Consider the following 26,003-nt stretch of genomic DNA (forward strand, 5'->3'; position numbering starts at 1 on the left):
AAAACACTTTTCCCACGTTTACAGGAATTGAAGTTGAATTTTCTAAGAATGTTGTGGTATCATTCTTTTAACGCTTGCTTGTATTGGATCAGGATATTTGCCACAAGCTGTCTGGTAAGTTTTTGGACTGAGAATATGGTGATCTGCCACATAGCTCATCTGATACGAGTTGAGACTAAATAATATATAGGCAGAGAGGCAACCTCTGAAATGCACTGAGACAGGCTAGCATGGGAATTGATGTTTTCAGTTTTTGCAGGCATCATAGCAAAGTAGTGTTGTAAACAGGGATTTTAATGCAGGTAGAAGTTGCAATACAAATGTTACAGAAGAGGTCCTTCAGGTGTGGGGGAAAAGCATGAAGGTGCTTATTTGCAAAGAGCTTCATCAAAGTAGCCAACATCTTGGATAAACTGGGGCAGGCCAATGGAGAGAGATTAGCTAAGGTGAGGGTGTAAAAAGACCAGCATGTTATACTACAGAGGAAGTGAAGTTGCATGGGTAATACAGCCAATGCGTTTTTCTTTTCTTTACTTCTTTTCTTTTTTTCCTTTTTAATGGGGGAGAAGAAGAATATGAGTAAAATAAGAAGGAAGATAGTAAGGGCGGTTAACGGGAGGTAGAAGGAATTAATCAAATGAACCTAATGATCTCACAGGTCGATTGATAGGCTTAGAGATGAGAAGGTTTTTCTTATGGGGAAAAATGTGGTTGTGGGCAGGAAAGAGAGTTTCAACTAAAGACATTTATGTTATTTTGTTAATTTTCTCTTAATAGAAACTAATAGAAAGTTTTGCAGAGAGACAAAAGGCAGGAAAATTGATGAGCAACTTAAAATGAAGAGGGCCTTGCTGGAGAGTTGTTTGGTTAGGAGTATAGAGGACCTGAAGGACAGAATAATTTTTGTCGTGGCTTATGCAGTTTCCTTTTTATCTTCTTTTCCTTTAAATTTCATTTGAATTTAAAGATAATTGAGGCATCAAGTAATGTGCTTTTTGAAATTCTATGCAACTTTTATATAAATAATAGGTATGTGCCATTATTTTCCACCTCTAGAACTACTGGATAGAAAACGTAAATAGGGGAAAGGGGAATTTGTGGAAAATGGGACAAATTAAGGGAAGGCAGCTGTTAAGATGTTGCTAGATGGCATCTGCATTCACAAGGCTTTAAGTCCAGTATGAACTTCTAAGAGTTGGAACAATACTGTAAAGACAGTGGGAAAGAAACTTTGTTCGGCTCGGTCTTCCATCGTGCTCTAAACAGCAAATTCACACTCTTACTTGGTTACCTCTGGTGTGCATTAATGCAGATTGATTGGTGGTGGCTTCTGGGTTTATTTAGGGGAATGGGTAGTTCCTGTTGATATTGGGCTTCTTTTTATTTTCTTCACTTCTGTTAATTCTTTTTTTAGAGAAAGGATAATGAGACACTCCACCAAATTGTGTTGATATAAATATATTGGCATTTTCCATAGTGGTTTTGCTAACGACCTGAGAGGCCTGTGGTGGTGCTCTAATGAGTCAGAAAGAATTTCATATATTAAATTCTCTTAGAGTGAGGTGAATACATTTTTGGAGGGTGGGATGTAAGTTTGTTTCTCTAGCTTTAGATCTGTTTTGTTCTTTTTACATCAAAACTGTATTAAGAAGTGCATTTACAAGCAGAAATGCTGTGCTGAAGCATGTTAGAGTTCTGGAAACAGATACCTCCACCATTCAGCTTTTGTGCCTTGATGGCAATTTCCAGTTACTTTGCACCTGGAAAGCAGTATCTGTTAAGGAATGGCATTGCATTTCTATGCATTTGTACCCTTGGCTTAGTATCTTTGCTTCTCCAGCACTTCCATGAGATTTCATACACCCTTGTAATTATGAGAGTCCTTTATTCCTTGTCTGGTGGTAGCTTGGAGAGAAGACACAGGCTGTGACTGGCCAGAAGAAGGCTGCTTGTAGCATCTTATCCTGTGCCTCAGGCAACATTGTGCAGACAGACTCAGGCAAGATGGATGTGTGAACTCGTGTGGATGTATTTCTGGGTTTTGTTCCTCTCTTTGAATATAATCTTTTTAGTGCTGAGCTAATTATGTAGTCTCAGTTTTACTGTTGAGTTAGAGTACCTGATCAACTTCCCAACTGTAAAACAGTTTGAAAATCAAATGTAGCTTACATGCAAGACCCAACAAAATTAGAAGTGTTAAGTACGTTTTGGCAGTTCACTTTTATTATGCCCAGTCCTCAAATGTACCAGCAGACAATCATCTGAATGTTAGTTATTTTTCACATGCTTATGTGATCACACAAAAAGTACATGCTAAAAAGAAGCAGATGGTGACAGATGGGGAAGGTTGAATAAGGTGGTTTTGGAAACCTAGAAAAATGCACTTCTGTAATAGTGTAAAAATAAAAATTCTTTGATCGCCAAGTTAGAATGAACAAAAGAGTACTCCCCTACCCCCCCAAAAAAACCCTCCACCCAAAAAACCTTTACTGATAAAAAGAAATGGAACCTATGAGTGTTCAATGTATATTTAGGGAAGTATGTTATATAGTGTTGCTTTGTCCAAGGATAGAACATTAGTTTTTATCAGCCAGAGACTTGGAAAGGTGGTAGTTGTATCCTTTCGTCCTTTTAAAATGATGCATTCAAATCAGTTGTGTTCCATGTTCAAAGAACACTGTCAAAAGGTTCATTCTTTAATGTCACATATTGGTAGTGTTGCAGGTTGTGATTATATTTTTCTTCTGATGTCACAAGAAAGATTTTGACCCTCCTATTAGAACGGTAAATAAATCATGTGTGTAATGGGGATACCTGTATGACTAGAGCTAATCTGTAACAGGCAGCATTACTTCTTTTGTCATATAGGCAAATGTAAAGCTAAGTAAGTAGAAAAGGTATGATCAGCAACAACAACAACAAAAAATCATCTTTTGTGTGTGGACCACCACATCCAAGGACCTACCCTACTATGAGGATTAAAGTGCTTGTTCATTTGCATTAGTTGAATGGAGTCTTAACATTTGTATCTATTGAGTTATATAAAGAAAAAAAAATCCTTTAAAAAAAATTTCAGTGATTAGATGTATTTTATTCCATAAAATGAAAAGTATCTAATCTGATGAAAATTTAATTGCTAAGTCTTCTATCAACACTGATGCCATAATTATTTTTTCTTTTTATATTTGAGTAGGTGTTTGTCTTAATCTATAGTATGAGACATTACTGCTTCCTGGTGAGGCAGAATGCTTTGCTGTTGGTTGTTGATTTTTGCTTAAAATCAAAAAGCCCCAACTTCCGATAAATTGTACTCATTTTCCTGAAAGTATAGTTAGTTTGCTCAGTACCCAAACAGTGTAGTTATGTTGTTGTGCTTTGCTTAACTAATTTTCTTTTGGCTTCAAAAGGGTAGTTCAAGTTTATTTACTCTCTGTTTACCTAGATGCTTCATGCATAATCTGATTCTTAGCAGAGGCACAATAGAATTTATTTTACCTGTGGAAATGTGGTTTAGTGTTGGCGTGTGCTCTTGAACAGCTGTCTGTTGTATATTTGGCTACATTTTATTTCTGGGTGAGGACCAGCGGGGGGTGTGAGGAGGAATAGCATCTATGCCTGAAAATATTTTCCCTTCTGATTTATGGGAAATTCACAATATGGAATTTTCTCTTTACACTAGAATTCCAAGTACCAAATTATTTTTTTTTTTACGTTGAAAGGAAATGGAAATGCAAAAAGTTGTTTTATCTTGAAATGCTAGCACCTCATGAAAATTCAAATGTGGTGTTTTTTCTGGTTTGTTATCACATACTATATTTTAATGTACCACATTGTGTCATCTGATGCTCCCAAGTCATCAAAAGTGCTACTGATTTGAATTTGGGCATTTTTGTCAGCTTGGCATTGCCAGCAGGGCCCTGAGGTGAACATGATGGAATGTGGACAAGGCAGGGTATCCAGAGCAGCACATCATTTATTGGCAATAACCAGTATCAAGATCAAAAGATGGAGAGCATTTAGATGAAAGCATTGCTTGGTTACACATACAGAAGAGTTGCTGCAACAGCAGCTAAATGAGCACAAGAGTTAGACTTTCTCCTGAAGCCAGATAACCAATGATGTAACAAGAATTTGAATTTTCATGCAATCTGGTTAATCTCACCAGACACAAAAACTAATTGTCCACATGCAGTATCAGACTTCTCAAGGGGAAAGATTTAACAAATATGCAAAAATAATCAAACAAACAAAAGACTAGAAAACAGATTAGCTCCACACTGCCCATAAATAAACTGTTGCATTCAAACCACAACTTTAGAGGAGAGCCATTTTCTAATAAAAACCACATTATTTTGTAAAACTAAGTATAACAATTCTTACAGAGACTGCCTCAATAACACGCTTGAAGCTTTTTTTCATTAATTTTCATTTAATCAATGCAAACATTATTTCCGTCTCAGCAAAAGCCTTCAGTTTTTCTAAGAGTAATGAAGCATAAACAAAAGCTGAACAAATGCTGTTTAACATCGGTAAAAATTCAAAATAATTTTGGGAAGAATGAGCAACCAGAAAGAAGTATCATAGTATTATCATTATTTATTACTTGTTATACATCTTGCATCTTATGGCAGTGTATGTTATGGAGACTACTGCTAGGGTAGTGATAATTAATACAGATATGAACAGGTCTGCAGTTTTTCTTCCAGTGGTAGAGTTGGTAGAGTTATGAGAGACAAGTGCCATCTTTGTAGACAGAAAGCATCTTTCGCTTTTACTTGCCGCCTGCTATAAAGAGTTAATTCTAGAACAGAGTTTGGGTTTTTTTTCCCCATTGAATACGTTTTACTTTGGAGGGACCTTTTTAATGTGATGGAGTTTGGTTTTGGGGTTTTTTTTGTTTTGTTTTTCTTTGTTTGGTTTTTTTTGGTGGGGGTTTTTTTGATTGTCAGGGCTGCCATTGACTTCTTATGGTCTCTGTTAGAACATTTTTCATGTGCAATAGCTTAACTTTTTTTTTAGGGCTTAAATTCTACTGAAGAGTAGAATTCTGAAGAGTCCCATGTAGGAGGATAAATGCATTAATTAGTATTGCATGCTTTTTACTCTATGAGGCTTTGCTTACTTCACATTTATACCAGAAGGTACCATTTCTGATGCAGCACAATGTATGCCAGCAAATGAAAACAATTTTAGTTTTGTTTTTTTTTGTTTTGTTTTTTTTTTAAGGTTACATAACAAAAAGCTAGGTAAGATGGGGGAAATCTTTAGTAAAAAAATGTATTGGGAAGATAGTCTGCATTAGGACCAGAAGTAAAACAGCAGTGCAAGCCAGACACAAAATGGAGAAAAACTACCTGCAAAAATTGGAGCAGTAGAAAATTAGAGCAGTAACAGAAAACTTTCTTCCTTGACTTAATTCTCAGGTGTCCATTTCCCAGGGTATCTATAACCTTGACATTTTGTCTTCTCAGCACTGTATAGTAAAAGCAATGAGTATTCATTCAAGTGGTTTTTTACTATTGACGCAGCAGTACTTGCACTGTTCGTACCAAGATAGTTATAGTAAATAAATTTGAATAATACTTGGCAAATGTACCTTTCTGCAGGAAGGATTTTCATACATTTGGATAAAAGTCTATTTCTATGAAGAAATGTGTATTACCTTTGTTCATTAATGTTAGATTATAAACTTTCTCGTTGTAGTTGTTACCACAATTGATAGAAAGTTCTAGCAAATGCACTTTTTAACTTTTGTTGAATAATAAGTGGGTGAATATTTGTTAGCAGACCAACAACTGTAAGCAATAAAAATGCGTGAAGGGTTACCAGGAATGCTTGAGGAACGTACACTCCACCTGAACTGTAAGGTTAATTGAAAACAGTTTCTTCCCCTTAAATTAACAGTACATTGGTGCATCCAAGTTCTCAGTTTTCTTTCACAACATAGGTGTGCAGACAGTTTGTTTAGATGTTTAAATATTTTCCCATCTGTTCTGTCAAAATTATTGATTGAGCAAAAAGCTATTTGTAATGTCCTATCAGAAAGTCTATATCTAATGTATTAAGAGAAACCATAACTAGGTCAAAAATGTAATTGCTTTTCTAATAGGTTGCCTTGGTTATCTAGCATAAAGTATGAAGCCAATATTTTGATATTGTTCTTTTAAAGATAAGACCCAACACTGACAACCCTTTGTAGAAGACTGACAATGAATTGTAGGAAGCCTTTCATGCTCAAGGTTATTGCTAAATTTGTCTGTATTTGTAGAGTCCAGAAGTTACAGCAACTACCTACCATTTCAGAAGTCTGGGGGAAGAACGTTTCTTGGTTGTGTAAATTTCTGCTGTGTAACCAAAAATCTTCCAGAGGCTGCTCATCAGGGATGGTTTGTTTCAAGAAAATGCAGTAAAAACAGAATTAAGGGATTTTCTATGTTCAGCTCCGTTTGCGTCCGAGGCAGTCACACCTTGTCTGGTATTCTCTGGTTAGTGAAGTATCAGAGAATCCCAGTTTCACCAAAGGCAAGGGGAAATACATGATCGGCTTCAGATGGTCACAGGCTTCACCTGTTATACCACTGGCTAACCTCCTACCAAAAGTTATTTTCACAAAAACTTGCAAAAGCATTGCATGTGTTTGTATCGACTTCTCTTTGGCTGACTCATTTAATTGCCTGCTTCCTAAGTCCCTGCCCCAAGCCCTTGTAAATAAGAGTTTGCAGATGTGTCTCAAGCTGCTGCCTCCCAAAAAACTTTCAGCTCTAGCTACTGAAGAAATAAGGAGATAATAAAAGATATCTTTTCATTGGCTTTTGTTGTAAACATTAAATGGGCATCAAATTCTGTGGGCTGCGTGTTAGGCCCTTAAAGGAGTGACATACCTAAAGCAAAGGACACCTGGTGATGTATTGACTGATAAACCTAAAGATTAAAATCTACAACCACTGGTGAAGTAGAGGAGGAAGTATTTTTCATGGATTTTGTCTTCTGAGGAAGAGAAAATTTCCAGTGGTACTAATGATACTTATTAATATTTTCGAGTCCAAGACAGTGGACTTTTCAGCAGTGGGCAATAGTATTAGAAGATTGCTTTTTTGGTCAATAAATGCAAATACAAGAGTATTTTTCTTCTCTGATCTGTAGTTACTTGTCAGCAAAATGAGTTGTTATGTGTGAGGGGCAAACGCAATTGAATTACTGCAATCTTAGCAGCCCTGCAGTGAGTCTGTGTTGTCTCAGTCATCATAAAGGCAAAGTTCAGGCTGCAAACTGCATTTTTTATTTTCTATGGAGGGCCTGACGGCCTTTGCTCTGTGTATGAAGCACTATCTCATCAGTCAGTCATTGCCAACAATACTCTCTGGAAAACCCAAAGTGTACAGAGGCAGCGGAGTCACTAGAGAATGCTTTGTTTGCCCTTGTTATAGTTAGCTATTCCTGCTATCTCAGTAAATTTAAAAAAAAAAGTTGAGTTACCTATTGGCCACAATACAAATGAAAGTTTTAAGGTAAATAAATAGCTTTCCCTTAGCTGAAACAACAATATTGTCTAGTGCCTCTAAAACACATCTATAAAAGGGCTAAATTACCTATGTGTGCCTGGAAGCAGAAGCCTGGCTAATGTTTCTTGCTGGTTTGAAAATGTGTATGTTTCTTAACCTCTTGCATATTTATCTAAGACTGGCAAAATACAAACTTCAGTAGCACCTCTGCAGCTTTTTTAAAAGCATCTGCATAAACCCAGGCAGTGTCCTCGTACTGCAGGTGTAGGTGTAAGTTTTAGAGAAGCCTGTATGAACTGCAGTGGTTTCAGTGCAGCAACGAGTTTATTGCCCACTTTGGAAGCCTGTTATACTGCTGGAGTGCTTTAGAGAAACACAGGCTGGGAAGAGGATCGGGCCCTTCATCTTCCTGCTAAGTGAGCACGGCTGGTGCAGCTGGCTGTGCGTGCAGGAATGACTGGCAGAGTCACTGTAACCTCTGGGGGGTAACTTTGGGGCAGAGTTTGACGAGCATTTCCTTCTGCAGCAATGCCACATCCAATTCTGCCTACCCTGGTGTTCTTCCTTGGGCTACTACCACTGTTCATGTGGCTTAAGTCAGAAAACTTAATGCAGGTGAAAAATAACCCAGGGTGAAACCTTTTTTCCTTTTTTTTCTTAGTACTGGTCTACTCTCTGATGTAGTGTGTTGCATAGTTTTGGCAAAGTAAGGGAAGTTGTGGTGAGGGAACAGAAACGAGATTGTGAGTTAGGCTGGCACTGCCTCTGAAAGAACTAGTTGTTGAACTAGATCCCTAAAACCAAATGGAGTAAGATTCCCTCAAGTAATAAAAATGATGGCTGTTTTCTGAGTTTTATTTCCAATAATCTGTGGTATCATCCAGACTGAACTGCAGTCAGCCCAACTCCTGCTTTACTCGACACTGGGAAGTCACTTGGGTGCAGTGATGATGTGAGGTGTAAAATAGGGATGAGTGACTGTAAATGTTATCCATGCACTGAAGTCACATCTTGCTGGAGCTCTCATCTCCTAAAACCTCCCCTCGATCTCGACGGAGTGGCTTGGGATTTTGGCACCCCTTGTATGTGAAGCAGATGAAGGGAGGGAAGTCGCATATCTGTGTGATCTGGCTATTTAAACAAATTTTGTGGAAGAAAGCACATAACTTCATTTTTACCTCACAAAAATGCACCTGACTGGAGTACGTACTCAGTGTGGCTGTTCTTTCTGTAGCTTATGAGTTCCATGGATCCTTCTGTGTGATACCGCTAGCAAATGTTATTGTATCACTTCACAACAGATACCAGAGTGGTTGAGCTTGTGCCCTTTGCGATGGTTTTGGTGGGCCTGCTCCCTTTCCTGCTGTGACCTTGAAGGGACTGGGTTGTTAGGACAGCATATTTGCTTGAAGACAGATTTTTGTGGGTCCTTATGGGAGGGGACGATCAGAATTGGCTGGAGAGGATGGAGGCAGCTTTTAAGGGCAGCATACAAAGTCCAAGAGATCAAACTTTCCACCGTGTCTGTGCCTGGCCAGGTGCTTAGGCTGGTACCCCATATATACAAGGGTACCCCACAAATACTGGAGGGGCAGCACTATCAGTCCTTACAGCCAAAAGAGGCATTTCTAGAAGCAGGTATCCACCTCATGGTAGGCAAAAGATTGAATCATTCATAGGTACAAAGCCTGCAGCCATGTGTCATGTTCATTTTAACACCGAGTTGAAGCTTTCTTGACCTATGTTCAGTGTAATTAAAAACAAATCCCTCAAATCCAAGAATTGTTTGGAAAGGATTCTGTAATGCTGGGGCAGTGGTGTATAGACATGTTCTCATGCTTGCCCTAACTGTATGAATTTGGTCGTAGAAGCTGCTAGGCTCCAACACTTCCATTGATTTGTCACAGTCTACAAATCCTGGAATTTCTTAACACCATGAGGAGTGGAAATGACTTAAAGAAAATAATTTTGTGTATTCACTGTGAATGCATTATGTACAATTTTATTACATTTCTATTAAAATAAGTTGAGATGCATTTTTCTTTATTTGCACTATTTTCAGGCTGTTTTCCTTTTGCCTAAATGAAACCCTTTTGATGCTCTTGCTTGTCTGGCTGGCTGTAAACCAGGTATTTAAACAAAAATAAAGAGTTGCCAGTTTTGCCAGCTGGGGATGAGAACCCGGCTGGTGATATGTGGGTTCGGGAGGCGGTTAATCCAGCTTTTATGCTTTTTTATGATTTTATGTAAAAAGAGGTTAAAAATCACATTTGGCTCTTTCTTTGTACCACTGTTTTGTTGCTGTTGTGGGAATGCAGCAAAAGGTTGTTCATACTTTTTATTATTATTAGGTAAAGTCCTGCATAAATTAGGTAAAGCCCCAGATACAGTTCACTGCAGCTATTGGCCGTGCGATTTGCCTTGTTCAGAGAATGATATATTTTATCTTCCTGTTGCCTTCTTTTATAAATCACACATGCAAACCACACCTTAACTTACTTGCAAAAAGGATCTACCACTGCCTCGCAAATTTTATGTATTTGACTAGCTTCAAAAGAAAAGAGTAGCTCACTGTGCAAGTGGGAGAAATGGTAACAGTGCTGATAGATATAGTAAAAAAATATATAAGGCTTTTTTTTTTGTGGCAGAAGGAACGGTGATTTAGAGACAAGTGTCACAGATTTCATATACAGTTTTTCAGCAAATAGCTTGCAATATGCTCAAACTCATAAAACATTTAATTAATTTTAAAATGCAGGAGTTATTTTAGTTAGGTTTTTCATATATACTTATTCAGATAATTTGTTGTATTTTACACTTCCAAAATTTCACCCTCTATTTGGAAATACGAATGATGTAACGAGTCTGTGTGTTTTGGCACGGTTGTAAATAGTATGTGTCAATGTGTTAATATTTATGATTTTTTAATCTTATATACACTTCTTTTCATCATGTTTCTACTACTAATCCTTAAGGACAGTGAAAACTAGGAATATGAATGCATTAATTGCTGTGGGATTGTCAAAATTGCCATACTGGATCAGATTGCATTTTGTTTCTCTTAATAGCGTGTACCAGACACTTCAGAGCAGGGTTGGATTTACTGGGAGAGAAAAAGGAGAGGCAGCTAAATGGGCTTGACACCCCTTGCCAGGACTGGCCCGGGTGGTGCATGTGTCCTGTCATGTGGTGACAGCCACTTAGTGTCCCCAGGTGGGTGAGGACTGCGCCTGCCCTTGCTTTGGAGGAGTTATTGGGAGTCACCTTACCCTTTTTAGACAATCACAAGATAATGTATTCCTGGAAAAAGGTTATCTCTGATCTGCTAGAGGTTGTCTTATTCATTAAAGCCTGAAGGCTTTGCTACTTGTCACTAGATTTTCACTGCTGTATGTCTGGATGACTGTTCCTCTGTGTCTACTTACAGTTTGAATCAGGGTGAGCTCTTCGTGGTAGGGATTGCATGAGTTTGTGTGTTGTAAAAAGGATTTTGTTTCCTGTGGATTAGGTTTTGGGTTTTTTTTAATCAGTTGTATGTGCTGCCTTTCAGAATCTGCCTTTTAATAATACAGAAACAATTCTTTATAAAGAATTATTTAATTCTTTATAAACATAGTCCAGATGTATTAGTTATATTTCTGTGATCTTTCTAACCGTTTATTACTGAAGTCTAATTCCTTGGTTTAAGGTTTTTGCCTCTTTAATAGATCTTTCTGCAGCTCTAGGTGAGCCTGCTTTAGCAGGGGGGTTGGACTAGATGATCTCCTGAGGTCCCTTCCAACCCTTACGATTCTGTGATTCTGTGAAATATCGGCAATTTGGCACATATGGTTGTAGTGCCTTCTGTATTACCATTTTATTGACTTTTAACTGTTCTGTCTTTTTTAAGTGGAAGGGTATGATCTTCTAGGAATTCACAGAATCTGGAATTAAATCTGTATATATTCTGTAGCCTTCAGTTTCCTTATTGCTTATGGTTTCATTATGGGTGTATGCTGCTATTATGTTGCCTCCATTTCTACAGTTTAATATCAAGGTGTATTAAGATCAAGACACTCTGCTTTGATTCCCTATTTCACTTCTTGGGGGCTGCCGGGAGAGGGCTGTGGAGTAGGTTGTTTTTAGGCACACAACACTGGAGGCATTATGTTAATGAATTATATAAATGTTACCATATTTCTGCGATCATATAATATAAACATAGTGTTATAGTAAACATAGTCTCATATAAACATTGTCATATTTCTTTGCATTAGCACAGTTCAGCTGTTTGGACTACTAATGAAACTGTCAGCAGAAACGCATTGAGGACTTTTAATATAAGCAAAGATCATAAAGAAGCTAAGCTTCTCGTAGTAAGATGAAAGTGTGTCTAAATTTGAGGCTTTATTCTTACAGGTGGAGTAAGTCTGAGTGAGGAGAATTCTTCCAGAAGAACGCTAACCGAGGCAGTAGTGCCCGTAGATGAAGCCTCTCTTTGTAAAACTGTGTACACTGTAAATGGGATGGTAGAGGACATGGGAAAGGGGAAAATGCAGTCATGATCATTTTGAGCAGGTCATTCTCAATTTTGTATTTTGCTTTTAGTAGTACGGTTCCTGGTATTGCCTGGAATTTCAGTGAGCTCAGGTGTGTGGGTCAGTACTGCAGCTGCGTGGATTGAGCCAGATTCTGGGAGTCCTTGTAGCACGCTGTGAAAATAAGGTCTTGGAAACGCATTCACACAGAGATGCATCAAAGAGACTGAAATGATTGTGTCTGAAATAGTGCATGTCTTACAGCTGGTTTTGGTTTCTGTCTTAGGTGCTGGAAGATAATGACTATGGTCGTGCAGTGGACTGGTGGGGATTAGGAGTTGTCATGTATGAAATGATGTGTGGGAGACTACCATTCTATAACCAAGATCATGAGAAACTATTTGAACTGATACTAATGGAGGACATAAAATTTCCTCGAACTCTGTCTGCAGATGCAAAATCATTACTATCAGGCCTACTGATAAAGGATCCAAATAAGCGGTAAGTGAAATTACTTGTGTATACAGGCACAATAAATAATTATACTGGGTAATGTAAAAATAGGCCAGTGGTGCCTGGTCTTCCTGCCTTGGAGGACCTGTCAGTCACAGAAGAGGGCCATATGCAGCCATACTGTCTCAGATTTCCACTTTTTCAATATAGCAACAAAATACAAAGTGAGTTTAACAAGCAAAATGGGAAAAAGTATGTGGAAGAGAACACTTTTATAATCAATTGCAGCAAACATAAGGATCTTCTCAGGTTTAGACTGTGTACTGGACAAAGGGAAAGCTCTAAGTCATTGCAATAAATGCTTTAGAGAGGAATTTATCTTACTTAAAAGGTTGCTTTTAAAATTTGTCTTTATATCTCTAGCAGTTCCTTTTAATGAAACACAAACTACTTGTGCCACTCTTCTTGTCAATACTTAACATATGTGGGCTACTTGTTCAGCTAAGATTAGCTTTTTTTCTGTTGCAACCTCTTTCTGTTAAAACTAAAACCAGTAGGATAGCCAGTCAGAGGAAGAAGTTTGGTAAGAGTTGAGCAGTTCTGAAAGTCCAAGTGCTACTGAAAGGGGCAGAGGTTCCCTTCACTTTCTGCACCACCAGCAGCAGCTCAAGGGAGCTCACAAAATTTGTTCAGTCAAATTTGACTTGCTAATACAACGAAAAACAGCCAGTTTGTTCTTGTTTTCTCATTGCGGGGTTAGTTTTCTTCCAGGTTAGTGAGCCGACTCAGCTTGCAGTCATCAGTGGGAATGATGCTATAGATGCAAGTGAGAGGAGAGAGCTATGGGCAGGGGTGGGATCCTCCTCTTTTGGCAGCAGTGACCACTTACATGAGCTCAAATCACCTTGGGCAAGTTCACCCAAAGTAGGTGGAATTCACTTCCAGAGATGATTTGCCAGAGTCTGGCTTTGGCAAGTTATGGGCCACAGTGAATAGTGTGGTTATTTACAATGGCCTTTAAATAACCTTCTCAGCAGGCCTACAATTTATTAATTTATACTAATTGACTGCAGTTGAGACTATTTTATGGTAATTGGTTAATTGTTACAGTACCCAAATGCAACGGCAGTGAACACTGTATAAAAATGATGTGTGAGTCATTACTGATTCAGTGCCTGGCACCTCCTTGGCAAAATTTTATGTCAGCATTGTTGGGTTGGTTTGCGTTTTTAATAGTGCCAGAGCATTAGTTGGTCTTTCAAGAAAACTAAACTTAAGTGTGTTTTTAAAATGAATGAATTATTAAAAAAGCTCATCATGGACAATAACATGAACACTGTAGTTGGATTAATCAAATAAAATAGACCATGGCATTGATACTTCCACTGTCACATTTTCTCTCAAGATCATCTGAATTCGTATTAAAGAGGTGAGAATTACGTACTGTATGGGTGCGAGTTGTTCCCAGATAGTTAAACACAAATGGTCACTTTTCCAACTATTACAGTAACTTAATCTCCCCTTAAGAATAACATTTGTTTAATATGATTTTTTTTTCCCTACTCTCTTTAGACTCGGTGGAGGCCCAGATGATGCAAAAGAAATCATGCGTCATAGTTTCTTTGCTGGAGTAAACTGGCAAGATGTATATGATAAAAAGGTACGTCTTTGTATGACATTGAATAATCTGGCTTCTGCAAGGTGGTTTCAACTGATAGTCATAGGACTGCTGCTCTCTGAAGTTAGTAATGTTTTTATTTGCAACTTTTTGTGTTAACAGAAATGAATAATTATTCCGAGCTAGGTGTAGCTACTTAATCTTTGGTTTTTCAGTAATAATTTGTCAGTGGACCAAAAATAAATTTTGCAAACCAATTGAAACTCAGCAAAGATTTTTCTTTTATTATGTAAATGTTCAAATATTTTCCTTTCCTTTTTTATTCCTGGGCCTTCAAGAGAAAAGTAGGTGTCTGACTCAAGATAATGTGAGAAAATGTAATGGAAGTCTATCCTGAATTGTCTTTTTATTTATGCCTTTTATTGAAAAGTTGTTTTATGGAAATAGGAAAACCAAGGGATTAGAAGGGACTTATAGCAAAAATCTACTTTGAGATTGTTTTTGTTTGAGTAGAACTCTTTTTCAAACTTATTTTTAAAGACATATCTAAGAAAATTAAACTAGCATTAAAACACAGAGCCAAAACAGCTTGTGGAGAAAGCGAGTACTGGGAATTCAACTGGAACAGTTTTCTCTAAACGCGGTCCTCTTCCTGAATGATCCACACTTTGGGGATGATTTTAGAAAATGGAATTTATCTTACTCAGTAGTGAAACTCAGTTTGACTTGTTTTATATACAGAAGCTGATTTTATCTCAGTACTTGTGTAAGAATTTACTTGTTGCTATAAACCCCTTCTATTTTCATGAAGTCTTTTTTTTTTTTCCCCCAACTGTTTTACATTGTTAATCTGCCAGTTGGGCTGCGTAATTTTAAAAGATAGATTTTTCTCTTTTTTTTTGCTTTGTTCAAATAAAAGGAAAATGGAAGACATACGAATGAGCAGAATATGTTTATGCTACAATGTCAATGATACAAACTGTTTTTTCAGTTGTTGTTGAACTGGAATTTTAAAAATGTGTGGCTGTTGGTGTGGTACTTCTCTGACAAATACCGGAATTGAAATAAGAGCCTGTATATGATGATAGAAAATATGGTATTCTGAAGTTTCTTGATACAAGTGTGGTTTTTCCCTGGCTTCAAAAAACTCCAAAATAAATAATGAGAGCAAGTATATTAATCAGGTTACTTTATGAGCTCAAACACTGGTTGGTTGTGGAGGGACATTGTAGAGAAGCACTTGGAAGAGAAAATCTAAAAATACAAGTTGAGGAACCTTTCTGGAGTTTAAAAAACCCCACTAAAATTGATTGAATTGCAATGTGCTAGGAGTGGGTGAGAAAGAAAAAGCTGTTAAAGTTGCTGTTGCTCTGTTGAAAAAGATTTCTTAATTATTTTATTAGAAATAGAGCTCTCAATTCTACACTGTGTTCAACATCATATTTAGTTAATAAAATACAGATACTCTTTAATTTTTAAGCACACACTTTGAGTCTTTTCAAATCAATATGGCAAATGTCTTTCAGTCAAGATCTTATTCTGAGCTATTAAAAAAAAAAAAGGAGGTATTTTGCAGGTGTGTATATATGTATATAAAAAAATCATAGAATTATAGAATCGTTTAGGTTGGAAAAGACCTTTGAGATCATCAAGTCCAACTGTTAACCTAACCCTGCCATCCCACCACTAAACCATGTCCCTAAGCAAATACATATAAATGTATAAAAATATATATAAACGTATAAACGCAAGTATTTTGCTTTAGTCTTTTTTTTTTTTCCCCCAACTGTTTTACATTGTTAATCTGCCAGTTGGGCTGCGTAATTTTAAAAGATAGATTTTTCTCTTTTTTTTGCTTTGTTCAAATAAAAGGAAAATGGAAGACATACGAATGAGCAGAATATGTTTATGCTACAATGTCAATGATACAAACTGTTTTTTCAGTTGTTGTTGAACTGGAATTTTAAAAATGTGTGGCTGTTGGTGTGGTACTTCTCTGACAAATACCGGAATTGAAATAAGAGCCTGTATATGATGATAGAAAATATGGTATTCTGAAGTTTCTTGATACAAGTGTGGTTTTTCCCTGGCTTCAAAAAACTCCAAAATAAATAATGAGAGCAAGTATATTAATCAGGTTACTTTATGAGCTCAAACACTGGTTGGTTGTGGAGGGACATTGTAGAGAAGCACTTGGAAGAGAAAATCTAAAAATACAAGTTGAGGAACCTTTCTGGAGTTTAAAAAACCCCACTAAAATTGATTGAATTGCAATGTGCTAGGAGTGGGTGAGAAAGAAAAAGCTGTTAAAGTTGCTGTTGCTCTGTTGAAAAAGATTTCTTAATTATTTTATTAGAAATAGAGCTCTCAATTCTACACTGTGTTCAACATCATATTTAGTTAATAAAATACAGATACTCTTTAATTTTTAAGCACACACTTTGAGTCTTTTCAAATCAATATGGCAAATGTCTTTCAGTCAAGATCTTATTCTGAGCTATTAAAAAAAAAAAGGAGGTATTTTGCAGGTGTGTATATATGTATATAAAAAAATCATAGAATTATAGAATCGTTTAGGTTGGAAAAGACCTTTGAGATCATCAAGTCCAACTGTTAACCTAACCCTGCCATCCCACCACTAAACCATGTCCCTAAGCAAATACATATAAATGTATAAAAATATATATAAACGTATAAACGCAAGTATTTTGCTTTTTATGCTCATGGAGGTGGATATGGCTTATTGGAGTATTATAGCTGGAGAAACTGTAGTCATTCATTGCTTACTCTGTCCACTCTTGCTTTGAGAAACTAAATTTGCCATTAAAAAACCAATTAAATTTCCTCAGTTGAACAGTTAACTTCAAGGATCACAGGAATTGCTGGTGTGCAGTATTGGCACACAATGTGTTCTTTACGGAAAAATAAGTTATGAAAGTGACTTCTGACAGTATGTTTTTCTGTTTAATTAAAAAATAGTTTCATTCCTATTACAAAACCATTTGTCGGGTTGGTTAAAATGCCCAGTTTTTCCTCCTGCACACACAGTCTTACCAGCTCTGAAGTATGCAGGGTAAGAGTGTGCTCTGAAATATAAACTTCAAACATAATAATAAGGTTAATGACCTTTCACCGAGTATGTTTATTAGAATGCTTATATGAATATTTTTGAGGGTTTGGTATTCTGAAATAACCCAGGAGGGATGTGCATGAAACAAATTTGATTTTCAAATGGATTTCTTCTATGCTTGCTTCTGTTGCTGTTTATTAGTAGTAGTACAGTCTTCGGCAGTAGGGTCACTTGATGAAATTGATAGTTGATATAATTATTTGCATAGTAAAAATATTTCACAGTATCCTTGCCTGAGGTTTATGCACCATGAAACTGTAATTTTCTGGCGATGTTTCAGGACAGTCTTTCTGTTAGCAATGACAGAACTGAAGTTCACGTTCAGAGTAATGGAAACCAAAAAATCATGTGTATTCCAAGTAGTTGCCAGGGGATAGTTTTGTACATGTGCACACTATGCTCCTGTGCCACTAATTTTATCATTTTTGCTAGAGATTAAGTACATCTCTGTACTTGCTAGGTTAATCACTTCACCGGTGTGATTAGAGACAGAATTATATATCTGTAAACTCGGAGTGTTCCGTGCAACAACAGTAGCTCTGTTAGGTCAAATGGATCCAAATGGTCAAATGGAATTATTAGCTCTCTGATACCGCTAACTAATTAAACTAATTTGGTACTACACAATGGTAATAAAATGTTGTATGGCACACTGGAGCAGAGAAGGTCATTGCCTTTAAATGAAAAATGTATAGTAGTTAGCATTTGTGATCAGATGTATTTATTTTTGGCAGAAAAACCATGAGGGCATATGAAAGAGAGCAGACTGTGCCAGGTCCTCATGAGTTTTTATCTCTGTGCCTGAGTATGAGAAATTGAATAGTTTGGCAAACTCTGAAGGCTTCAAACCCCTATATACTTCTAAATAAAATATTTGTTTTATTTTTAGCTAGAATCAGGAAGCTTTTTGAAATTTCTCTGTTACTTGTTTAAGAATTGTTTTAGCATATGTTTATTTGGGTTGCAGAAATATTTTTCAGTTGTTGGATGTTCTGTCTAGGCTCTTTCACCGAAAAAAACCCATGTGGGCATTAATGTAAAGGTAGGAATTTGGGTATGTCTTCAGGCTTGCAGCTTCAAGCACTCCGGTAGCTTCACGTCAGAGGAGATCCAGACCTTTTAGCGAAGCCTGAGTTTCCTCCTGCATGTAATACGGATGAAAGAAGAAGAAATATGGGAATTTGGGCTGAGATACATGTATCTTCTCCTGATTTCTGATAATACCTCCGATTGTTCCTGGAGCAAATTAGGGAGTGCTAACGGATTTATTTGTACTGGGAAGGGAGCAGCTGTGACTACCTTTGCTTTACTTAAGACACAATATTAGCAGATGAGATGATGGAGCCCCATGATTGAAGCCCTGGGTTCAGGCCTGGCAAAATCTGCAATATAACTATGAGCTTAAATGCACGTTTAAGTACTTTCATGTAGCAGATTTTAAGGGAAAGGGCAGGAGGGAAATAGGAAAATGCCAACATCTGGTTTTAAGCCGTTGCTGTCTGAGTCGCACTATTTTTGTACAATTATCTGCAGCGCAACAAAGCCTGTAGAAATGATCCTCGTTACTTGCTTTTGTGTTGTTGCCATGCGAAGTAGTGAAAAGATCAGAAAACTGCTACCCAGTCTGATCTTTTCATTGTGTTTCCTGCGCTACTTTAAAGTGTATGGGCAGACCTAGTCATTCGATTACCACCCCTGCCCCCAGCTGCTTGAATATGCAGGGAGGAAAATACACATTAGGGTGCCTGATTTCTTAAACTTGTTGCTGTAGTCCTGGGGGTTGAGGTTTCTCTCTGTCCCTTGTATCAATGCTGTATCACTTGGAAAACAGGGTTTGTCCATGGGCAACCCCCCCAGCCAACGCCCGCCTTCCTGTGGATTTGTGTTGTGTGTCCACCACTGCTGAAATCCCAGCTCTTCCTCCTCCCCCTGCCTAGGGCCACCACCACCTGCGGTGTCCTACTAGGGTCTGCTGGGGATTTCCAGCTTCTGGGGTATTTCGAGCTCCCGGCTGTGCTGGGGCTTCTGCTCTGGGTATGGGGATGAGCCACTGCCCGCATGAACGCTTGCTGACTGTCTTGGGGCTCAACTCAAATTACTGTCTTTCCTTCAGTGGAAACTCTAGTCAGGGAGGGAATGGACCAGGATGTCTCCCATCTATTCAGTAAACGAGATTCCGAAATTCTGTGGGAAGTGTGTATGTGCCCAGTCTTTTCCCCATCATGGAGCTTTTGCTCAGCCATTCGGAATGTGTTGGGGAAGGACATATAGACTGACAGAGTGCATTATCTCATCAGCTCCCATTCTGTTTGGTAACAGATAACATCAGAAAAAGGACAAAAAATTACTGTTAGGAAAGGAAAATCAGTATTTTAAAGGACTTACATATTTTTAATTTAAAATAGTCTTGTTGACGTGCTAATGCTGAAAGACTGAACTAAAGTTTTGTGTTGTTAGTATCTCTGCATGATTTTTAGGGTCACTAAGCATTTGTTTTGACAGGATCTTAAAAGATGCATAAATGAGGGAATGTCTATTAACAGATATGCATCACAAAAATATAAAATTTTGAGACAAGCTTTGCTAGTGTCCTTTGAAAATGTTTTATTGTGGTATTTTGTAAGTTAATTAATCTCAGTTCATGTGAAAATAGCCTGTTTACTTGGAACATCATTTAGTAAGTTAGCTAGTTTGTTAATACAAATACTTTTTTAAAAATTTATTTTGAGTTGAGAAGTCTGGTTGTGAATTGTGACACGTTTTCAGCACTTCCAGCTGAGCAGGCTTATGATGAAATACAAAGGCGTATTTCAGTGATGTGACCCCATTCCCTTCTCACAGTGCAATTTATTTTTTCCACCATTTTGATTTGGCTAATCTGTCTCTTGCAGTTTTGGTTCTCCAGGAAAGTTTAAGCTAGATGAAAGTTTGATTTCTGGACATCAAATCATGAACAGTTACTACTGATACTTAATTAACTTTCATAGTCAGGAAGAACTGTAACATTTGACACAGCTTTTGACATATGTCAGACTTCAGTAATAAACTAGATGGAAATTGTTGAAGTACAGTGTATGATGGCGATACAAGATGTTATTGAAATACCTGTTTTGTAGTTATTTGTATAATAACTTTCAAAATACATAAGCTGTGAGAAAAGCAGAATTCATCTCATATGTTGTAACTTATTAATACAGAGGAGGCATATATGTTGGGATGCAGCTGTGATTTTTTTTCAGTTGGACAGCTTGGAATGTCATACTGAAGTGGAACCATAAGTAAGATTCAAGTAGATATTCCTTATGAATAAAAGCTGAAATTGAACAACAGTGCTCACTCTTTCATATGTATATGGTATGTAAAGAATTAGTGTGTTTGGGAGTTTTGAGATTATAATCTGGTTATCTAGTTTATTTAAATTAATAAATCAGTGGGGGTGGTGTATAGCTGCTCCTCTTATTCCTTTCTGACTTTATCTCAGAGTACTATTCAGCTACAGTCTGTTGATGGATGAGATTCTTATGGTAGTGTTAATTTTAAGTTCCTTGGAAGGAAAATTCCCTTCAAATTAAAAGAAAGAAGATCAGATTGATGTTCTCAAGTATTGTATTTTTCATTTGGCAGATCAAGTGCGTCACAGTTACTTTGCATTAGCTTCGGCCACTTCCTCTACGACACCAAGACAAATTATTCCTGTCAGATTATCCTTGGGCAAATAACCTTATGTATTTTCTCTCATATTTGTGTAGTTGTTCAGTAAGCGTGAGAAAGCGCAAGGTGTAGGCTTGAGCTTGTCTGTTCGTCTCCGTGTGCCTGTAACAGCCAGGTACTGTACCTGCCCCTTTCCTTCCCCCGAGAGATGGGTGGCGAGTTTCCCAGGTCTTGGTGGTCTTTCTCACACACTGCTCTCGATGGATGCCAAATGGAAATGCCATTCGCTGGAGATAATAAAGACGCTAAGAATTTGATTCTGCTGCTGCTGTCATTTCTAACACCGAGCCTTGGAGCTGGCCGGGGCAGATTCAGCTTGACAGATGGGTGTGAAATTGGATTTTTGTCTTGAGCATCAACTCTTAGAGTCAGTGAACTCACACTGAGTTTAGACTTTTATTTCTTTCTGCATGGACACAGAAAATCTGTATTTCTGGTCCTTAGAGTGAATTGCTGGGTGCTGAAGGTGCAGTCTGCTGTCTGGTTCAAGTGTGTTCTGCCTGAATTTGCACAGACGGCTAGAGGAGGAAGATCATCCCGTACTGAAGCTTGGCAGGCGGGACTGAAGAGTGTCATTTTCACGCAGACTGACAAGGCCTGTGCTTAACAAAAGCTCATCTTAATCCTCTGGGACGCAGGTTGCTGTGTGTGCCTTGTGGTGCTCACATTATTCTTGGACTTTCTGACTTCCTGGGTCAGAAGTGGGGAAGGTGATAGCAGCTGGGTACCGTTTCCTTGTGGCACCAAACATGAAGTGCCGCTGGGTGTAGAGAGGCATCTTCATGTCGTAATCATCAGAGATGTAGTTAGTGTTGGGTGTTTCATTCTTTGTCATTGAGCCTCAGCTTTGGTCTCCCTTGGGATGCATGGAGAAGCTTCTGAGTTCTTATTCAGGCAATCTAGGTGGTTATCTCTGCAGCAGGTGCACCTTCTTTGTCTTTCAAACTGCTTCGTTACAGCTGAAATTTGCAGAGATTTTGCTTTCTGTTTTTAAATAAAATCTGACAATTAATGAACAAAGGTGGCACCCCTCCAGAAAGATGATTGCCAAGTTTCTGCAGTGTGGCCTGTTGGTGACATGGCTTCCAAAATCTGTCTCAAATGGCTCTGTCTCAGGTCTCCTGAATGTGGTGTTGAAGTACAGTGTCCCTCTGCATACACTCGCATGCATCATTTGTACCATACTCTGTGCTTCTGCTTTGTCAGAAAGGTTGTTAGGAAAGGATTTCTTACTGCATTTCTCTCATTTTCTTCTGGAGCTGATGCCTGAGCTCTGTGTGCCGGTTCCTCATTTCTTGACAAGAATTCTGCAGGAGCCGGTAAATTATTTTGGAGGTTCTCCTGTTAGAATTGGGAGCGTGTCTTGCAAATATCGCAACAATTATATGAAGGCCAGAGAAAGAATTTACTTGGGGGAGGTGTGGCTGTGGTGGCAGATCTGAAGCCTGGAGTGGGATGTCCACAAGACTTTAGCCGGTTGGTTTGCTGTGGGTGGGGTAGAGCAGGTCGAAGGGTTTGCTTTTGCAGCCACTGAAATTTTCGACTGCTTTTAATGTCCAGGGTACGAAAGGTACTGCTGTAAGACAGATGGATCTCAAAATACCAGAGACATAAATTTGCATTGGGTTCCTCCCTTCTAGTTACAGCCTGGAGTTTCGTGTGTTTTACTTGTTTCACCTCCCCAGGCAGCTGAACTTCTGGCCTAACTGGATGTTTCATCAGGCGACTTACTGGATGTTACTGATAAACCGTTTTCTGTAAGCCTAGCTGCTGAGCATCAAATTGGAGCACCAACTTCCTCCCATCACCCGTGATCAATGAATTTTGTTTTAATGGTGCTTTTCATACCTGGTTGAAATTACTATTGTAATTATTCATTCCTTAAGAGTCATTTAGTACTGTGCTTCTCTTCCTGAAATGAAGTTTTCAAAGTATTTTCCTAACCATTACTATTTCAGAGGATGGAGAGCACAAGAGGGTGATCTAAAGTCGTAGTGAGGCCTGTTCGTTTCGGTGGACAAAAGAAAAAAAGAAAAGCACACAAACCCTGAGTAAAAATTAGGCAGTAATGCAGTCAGCTAATGCATTACTATGTATTATGATCTTACCCTGCCCTTCCTTTTGTTTTTCATTAACAACTTTGACCTAAATCACAGTTGTTAAGACTGCAGAGTGAGTGTTTTCTCCTTCTCTTCACGTAGTAGTTGTAGCATGAAAGGTCTCTCTGGTTGTAGCATGAAAGTTTGTTCTCCTGGAGGTGTGTTTTGCACCATTGGAAAGACATTGCTTCTTGTCCTTGACTTGAGAAATAAGAAAATTTTTCTTAAGCTCGTATTTTCGTATGGAAGGTTTTAATTCTTGTGAAATGGCTTTTTCTGTTTCTGATCTGGAAAAATGATCCCAATCTGGGAAGTAGTAAAATATGTTCTCTAATGGATTTTTTTCATAATGAATTTATCTAGTGTTTACTTCAGTTGCTGAGAACTGTGAAAGTGTCTCTTAAAAGGATGTGCAGTGCTGATCACTTGGCCTTGAGTACAGCACGTTAACCTGCCTTTGTGTAATTGTCATTGTTGTGTCTTTTTTTTGTTTATTTTTTTAGTGTTCTTCTTTGAGACAGAAAAATAAGAAAAATGGCAGTGTGGAATGTTCCACTGCAGTAATTCTGTATTTAGGAGTTGTGTGGCTGCTTTGCTGGGGGGACGTACAACTTTGGAAATCTGTTTTGATAGTGCAGAATTGATTGGGATGGCTGGGAAACATAAAAAAATAATTTTCATAAAAGTGCAGGAATTTGTACAATAAAACAGAATACTTTGTTTTTAAACACTGGACTTAACTGGATATATACCTGGAAGACTGAGCTCTTAGTATATACTCAGAAGGACAAACTGTGTCAGGGAGAAAAGAGTCATTTTGTTGAATGAAGGGTAATGCTGGAGGACTTGTAGGTGTATCCTGGGAGGGATGGTGGCGGGGTCTGGTCCCACGTCCAGAGAACCCCCCAGCGTTCTGGTGTGCTTCTCATGTTGCCAGGTACAGCGAAGGGATCTTCCTCCAGCTACCAAGGCTTTCCCGTTACCAGCTGTCAGCGTAATACAGCCTATGTGAGAAGGAAAACGTGGAAAGAACTGTGTGGCACTTTCCAGCCTGGAATTGGGAACAACGGGAAGTCATGTGTGCATTTGTAACGGCGATAAAAAATGGAGAGAGGTTCTGTGGGAGTGTATGCACCTACACGTGCTTTACTTTAGGGTTCTTTTGCTGATGTCTTGCTGTTGAAGTGCCCCATTTATGCACTTTACCACATTTTAATGTTTTATGCCTCATACCAGACTGTAAAGTATTTGGAATGAATAATTTTCTGGATAGAGATCTACTGTGAAGAGCATCTTGTTGAAAGCTGCCTTTCTTTGGCCGGTTGTGCAGCACTACATACTGACACAGCCTAGGCCTCACAGGGCAGGCTGGCTTTTTTTGACTTTGGATTTGTGTATTGCGTAGTCTTGTTTGGTTGGCACTGAGATCCAGAGCTGCTTCTAGCATTCACCAGTTCATGCAGATCTCTCCAAGCTGTAAAAAAAAAAAAAAAAAAAAAAAAAAATCTTGCATTTTCCCAGTTTTGGGGTATTATGCCCACACGCAGTGTTTACACTCCCATTTCTACTTTACCAGCTATTGTTACCCATGTCACATTAGGAGTCCCCTGTAGCACACATTAAACATGCACCTGACAAATTATAATAAAAGATACGATTCTCCATACATTTCAGGCTCATGGCTTATTAAATAGAGGGGCAAACATTTGTATTCTTATGCGGAATAAACCAATACCAACTATAGAAATTATTAAAAACTTCCCTCCTCCCCAGTTAAGCTAACCCTGATATTCATTGCCAAAGTCCAGCCAGCTTTACTGTGAAATTTCTTCTGCCCTTCAATTCACCACACTATTCTAAGTCTAAATTAAAAAGAAGTAGATAATGTGACGGTCATTACCAGCCTTTGGTGACTGATTTGTGTTAAAAAAAAAAAAAAAAAAAGAAAAATCTTGTGCATTGAGCATAATAAAATAATGAAGAGTCTTACTATTGTAAAAAATTATCATCAAAAAGAAGAGTTTCTGCAATGTACATTGTGTATGGTAAATTGTGTCTGGTGCATTGCACTTGGGGAGGGGAGGGGTTTAACAGCAGCGCCGCTTCCTTTGCTGTGAGGTAAATGAGCAAATTGTTTGGTGTCGGTGTTCCAGACTTGAGGAGAGGGGTAACATGAAACTAGTGAGAACCACACGCAAGCTCTGATCGTATCAGTGAGCCATAATGTAACCAGTTACATAGAAAGGGAAATTGATGCACTGTCTGCAGGGTGTGTATTTTAAATTGCATATGAGGAGATAATACCACAGGGCTCCAAGGTACAACCCAAAATGTTGTCACCCCCCCTCCCCATTTGCAGTATCATACATACTAAGCTGCTGTAGGGTTTTGGATTGCCACCATGCAGCGTGTTATTCTGTACTGAATATGCCTTCCCATTAGAATGTTTGGCCTGGTGGATAGCAAGGCTGGTTCACAAGAGGGGCAAAGAAGCCATGCCCATGAGCGGATCCTAGTGATCCTAGATCCAGCAACTCACTTAAATGTGAACTGGCCTTCCTTCAAATATAAAATTTACTTTCACATTCACAGAATTTCTTCTAAAGGTAAGTTCAGATGTAGGCCTTAACCCTGGAGGAAAAAAAAAAAAAAAGCATCCTGCTTACTGTGCTCTCTGCGTAGTCATTTTGCCTTCACTGTTTATACCACCCAGTCGTGGCAAAGTACCTAGGGGTACCTTTGCGACACCTCTGCTGGTAATGAGAATGGCCAGAAGAGTTTCTAGGTAACTGTCTTTATGCAGCTCGATTTATCTGCAAGTCATGTGAGAGTGATACTTGGAATTTAGCTGTGTTGCGCTATTAGCTAGATTCCAAGCTAGTATTTTTGGGATTGACTCTAATGGATTCTATCTCTTACTAGAAGTTAGAGGCACAGCTGCCTCTCCATGGACCTACTCGTTTGACCTGGGGT

The 26,003-nt window shown here is 38.3% G+C and overlaps 1 protein-coding gene across 2 annotated transcripts in view; it reads left to right on the forward strand.

Annotated features, from left to right (window-relative positions):
* Nucleotides 1–26,003, forward strand: part of AKT3 (AKT serine/threonine kinase 3) — a 147,020-nt gene that overhangs the window by 110,236 nt on the left and 10,781 nt on the right. For both annotated transcript variants that reach the window (XM_035900259.1, XM_009644694.2), the window contains 2 exons: nucleotides 12,306–12,520; nucleotides 14,045–14,132. In XM_035900259.1, the coding sequence (XP_035756152.1) occupies nucleotides 12,306–12,520; nucleotides 14,045–14,132 (303 nt within the window). The remainder of the gene's footprint in view (nucleotides 1–12,305; nucleotides 12,521–14,044; nucleotides 14,133–26,003) is intronic.

The sequence above is a fragment of the Egretta garzetta genome, unplaced genomic scaffold, assembly GCF_000687185.1.
Source record: "Egretta garzetta isolate BGI_Z169 unplaced genomic scaffold, ASM68718v1 scaffold248, whole genome shotgun sequence".
In the NCBI taxonomy this organism is placed as follows: domain Eukaryota; kingdom Metazoa; phylum Chordata; class Aves; order Pelecaniformes; family Ardeidae; genus Egretta; species Egretta garzetta.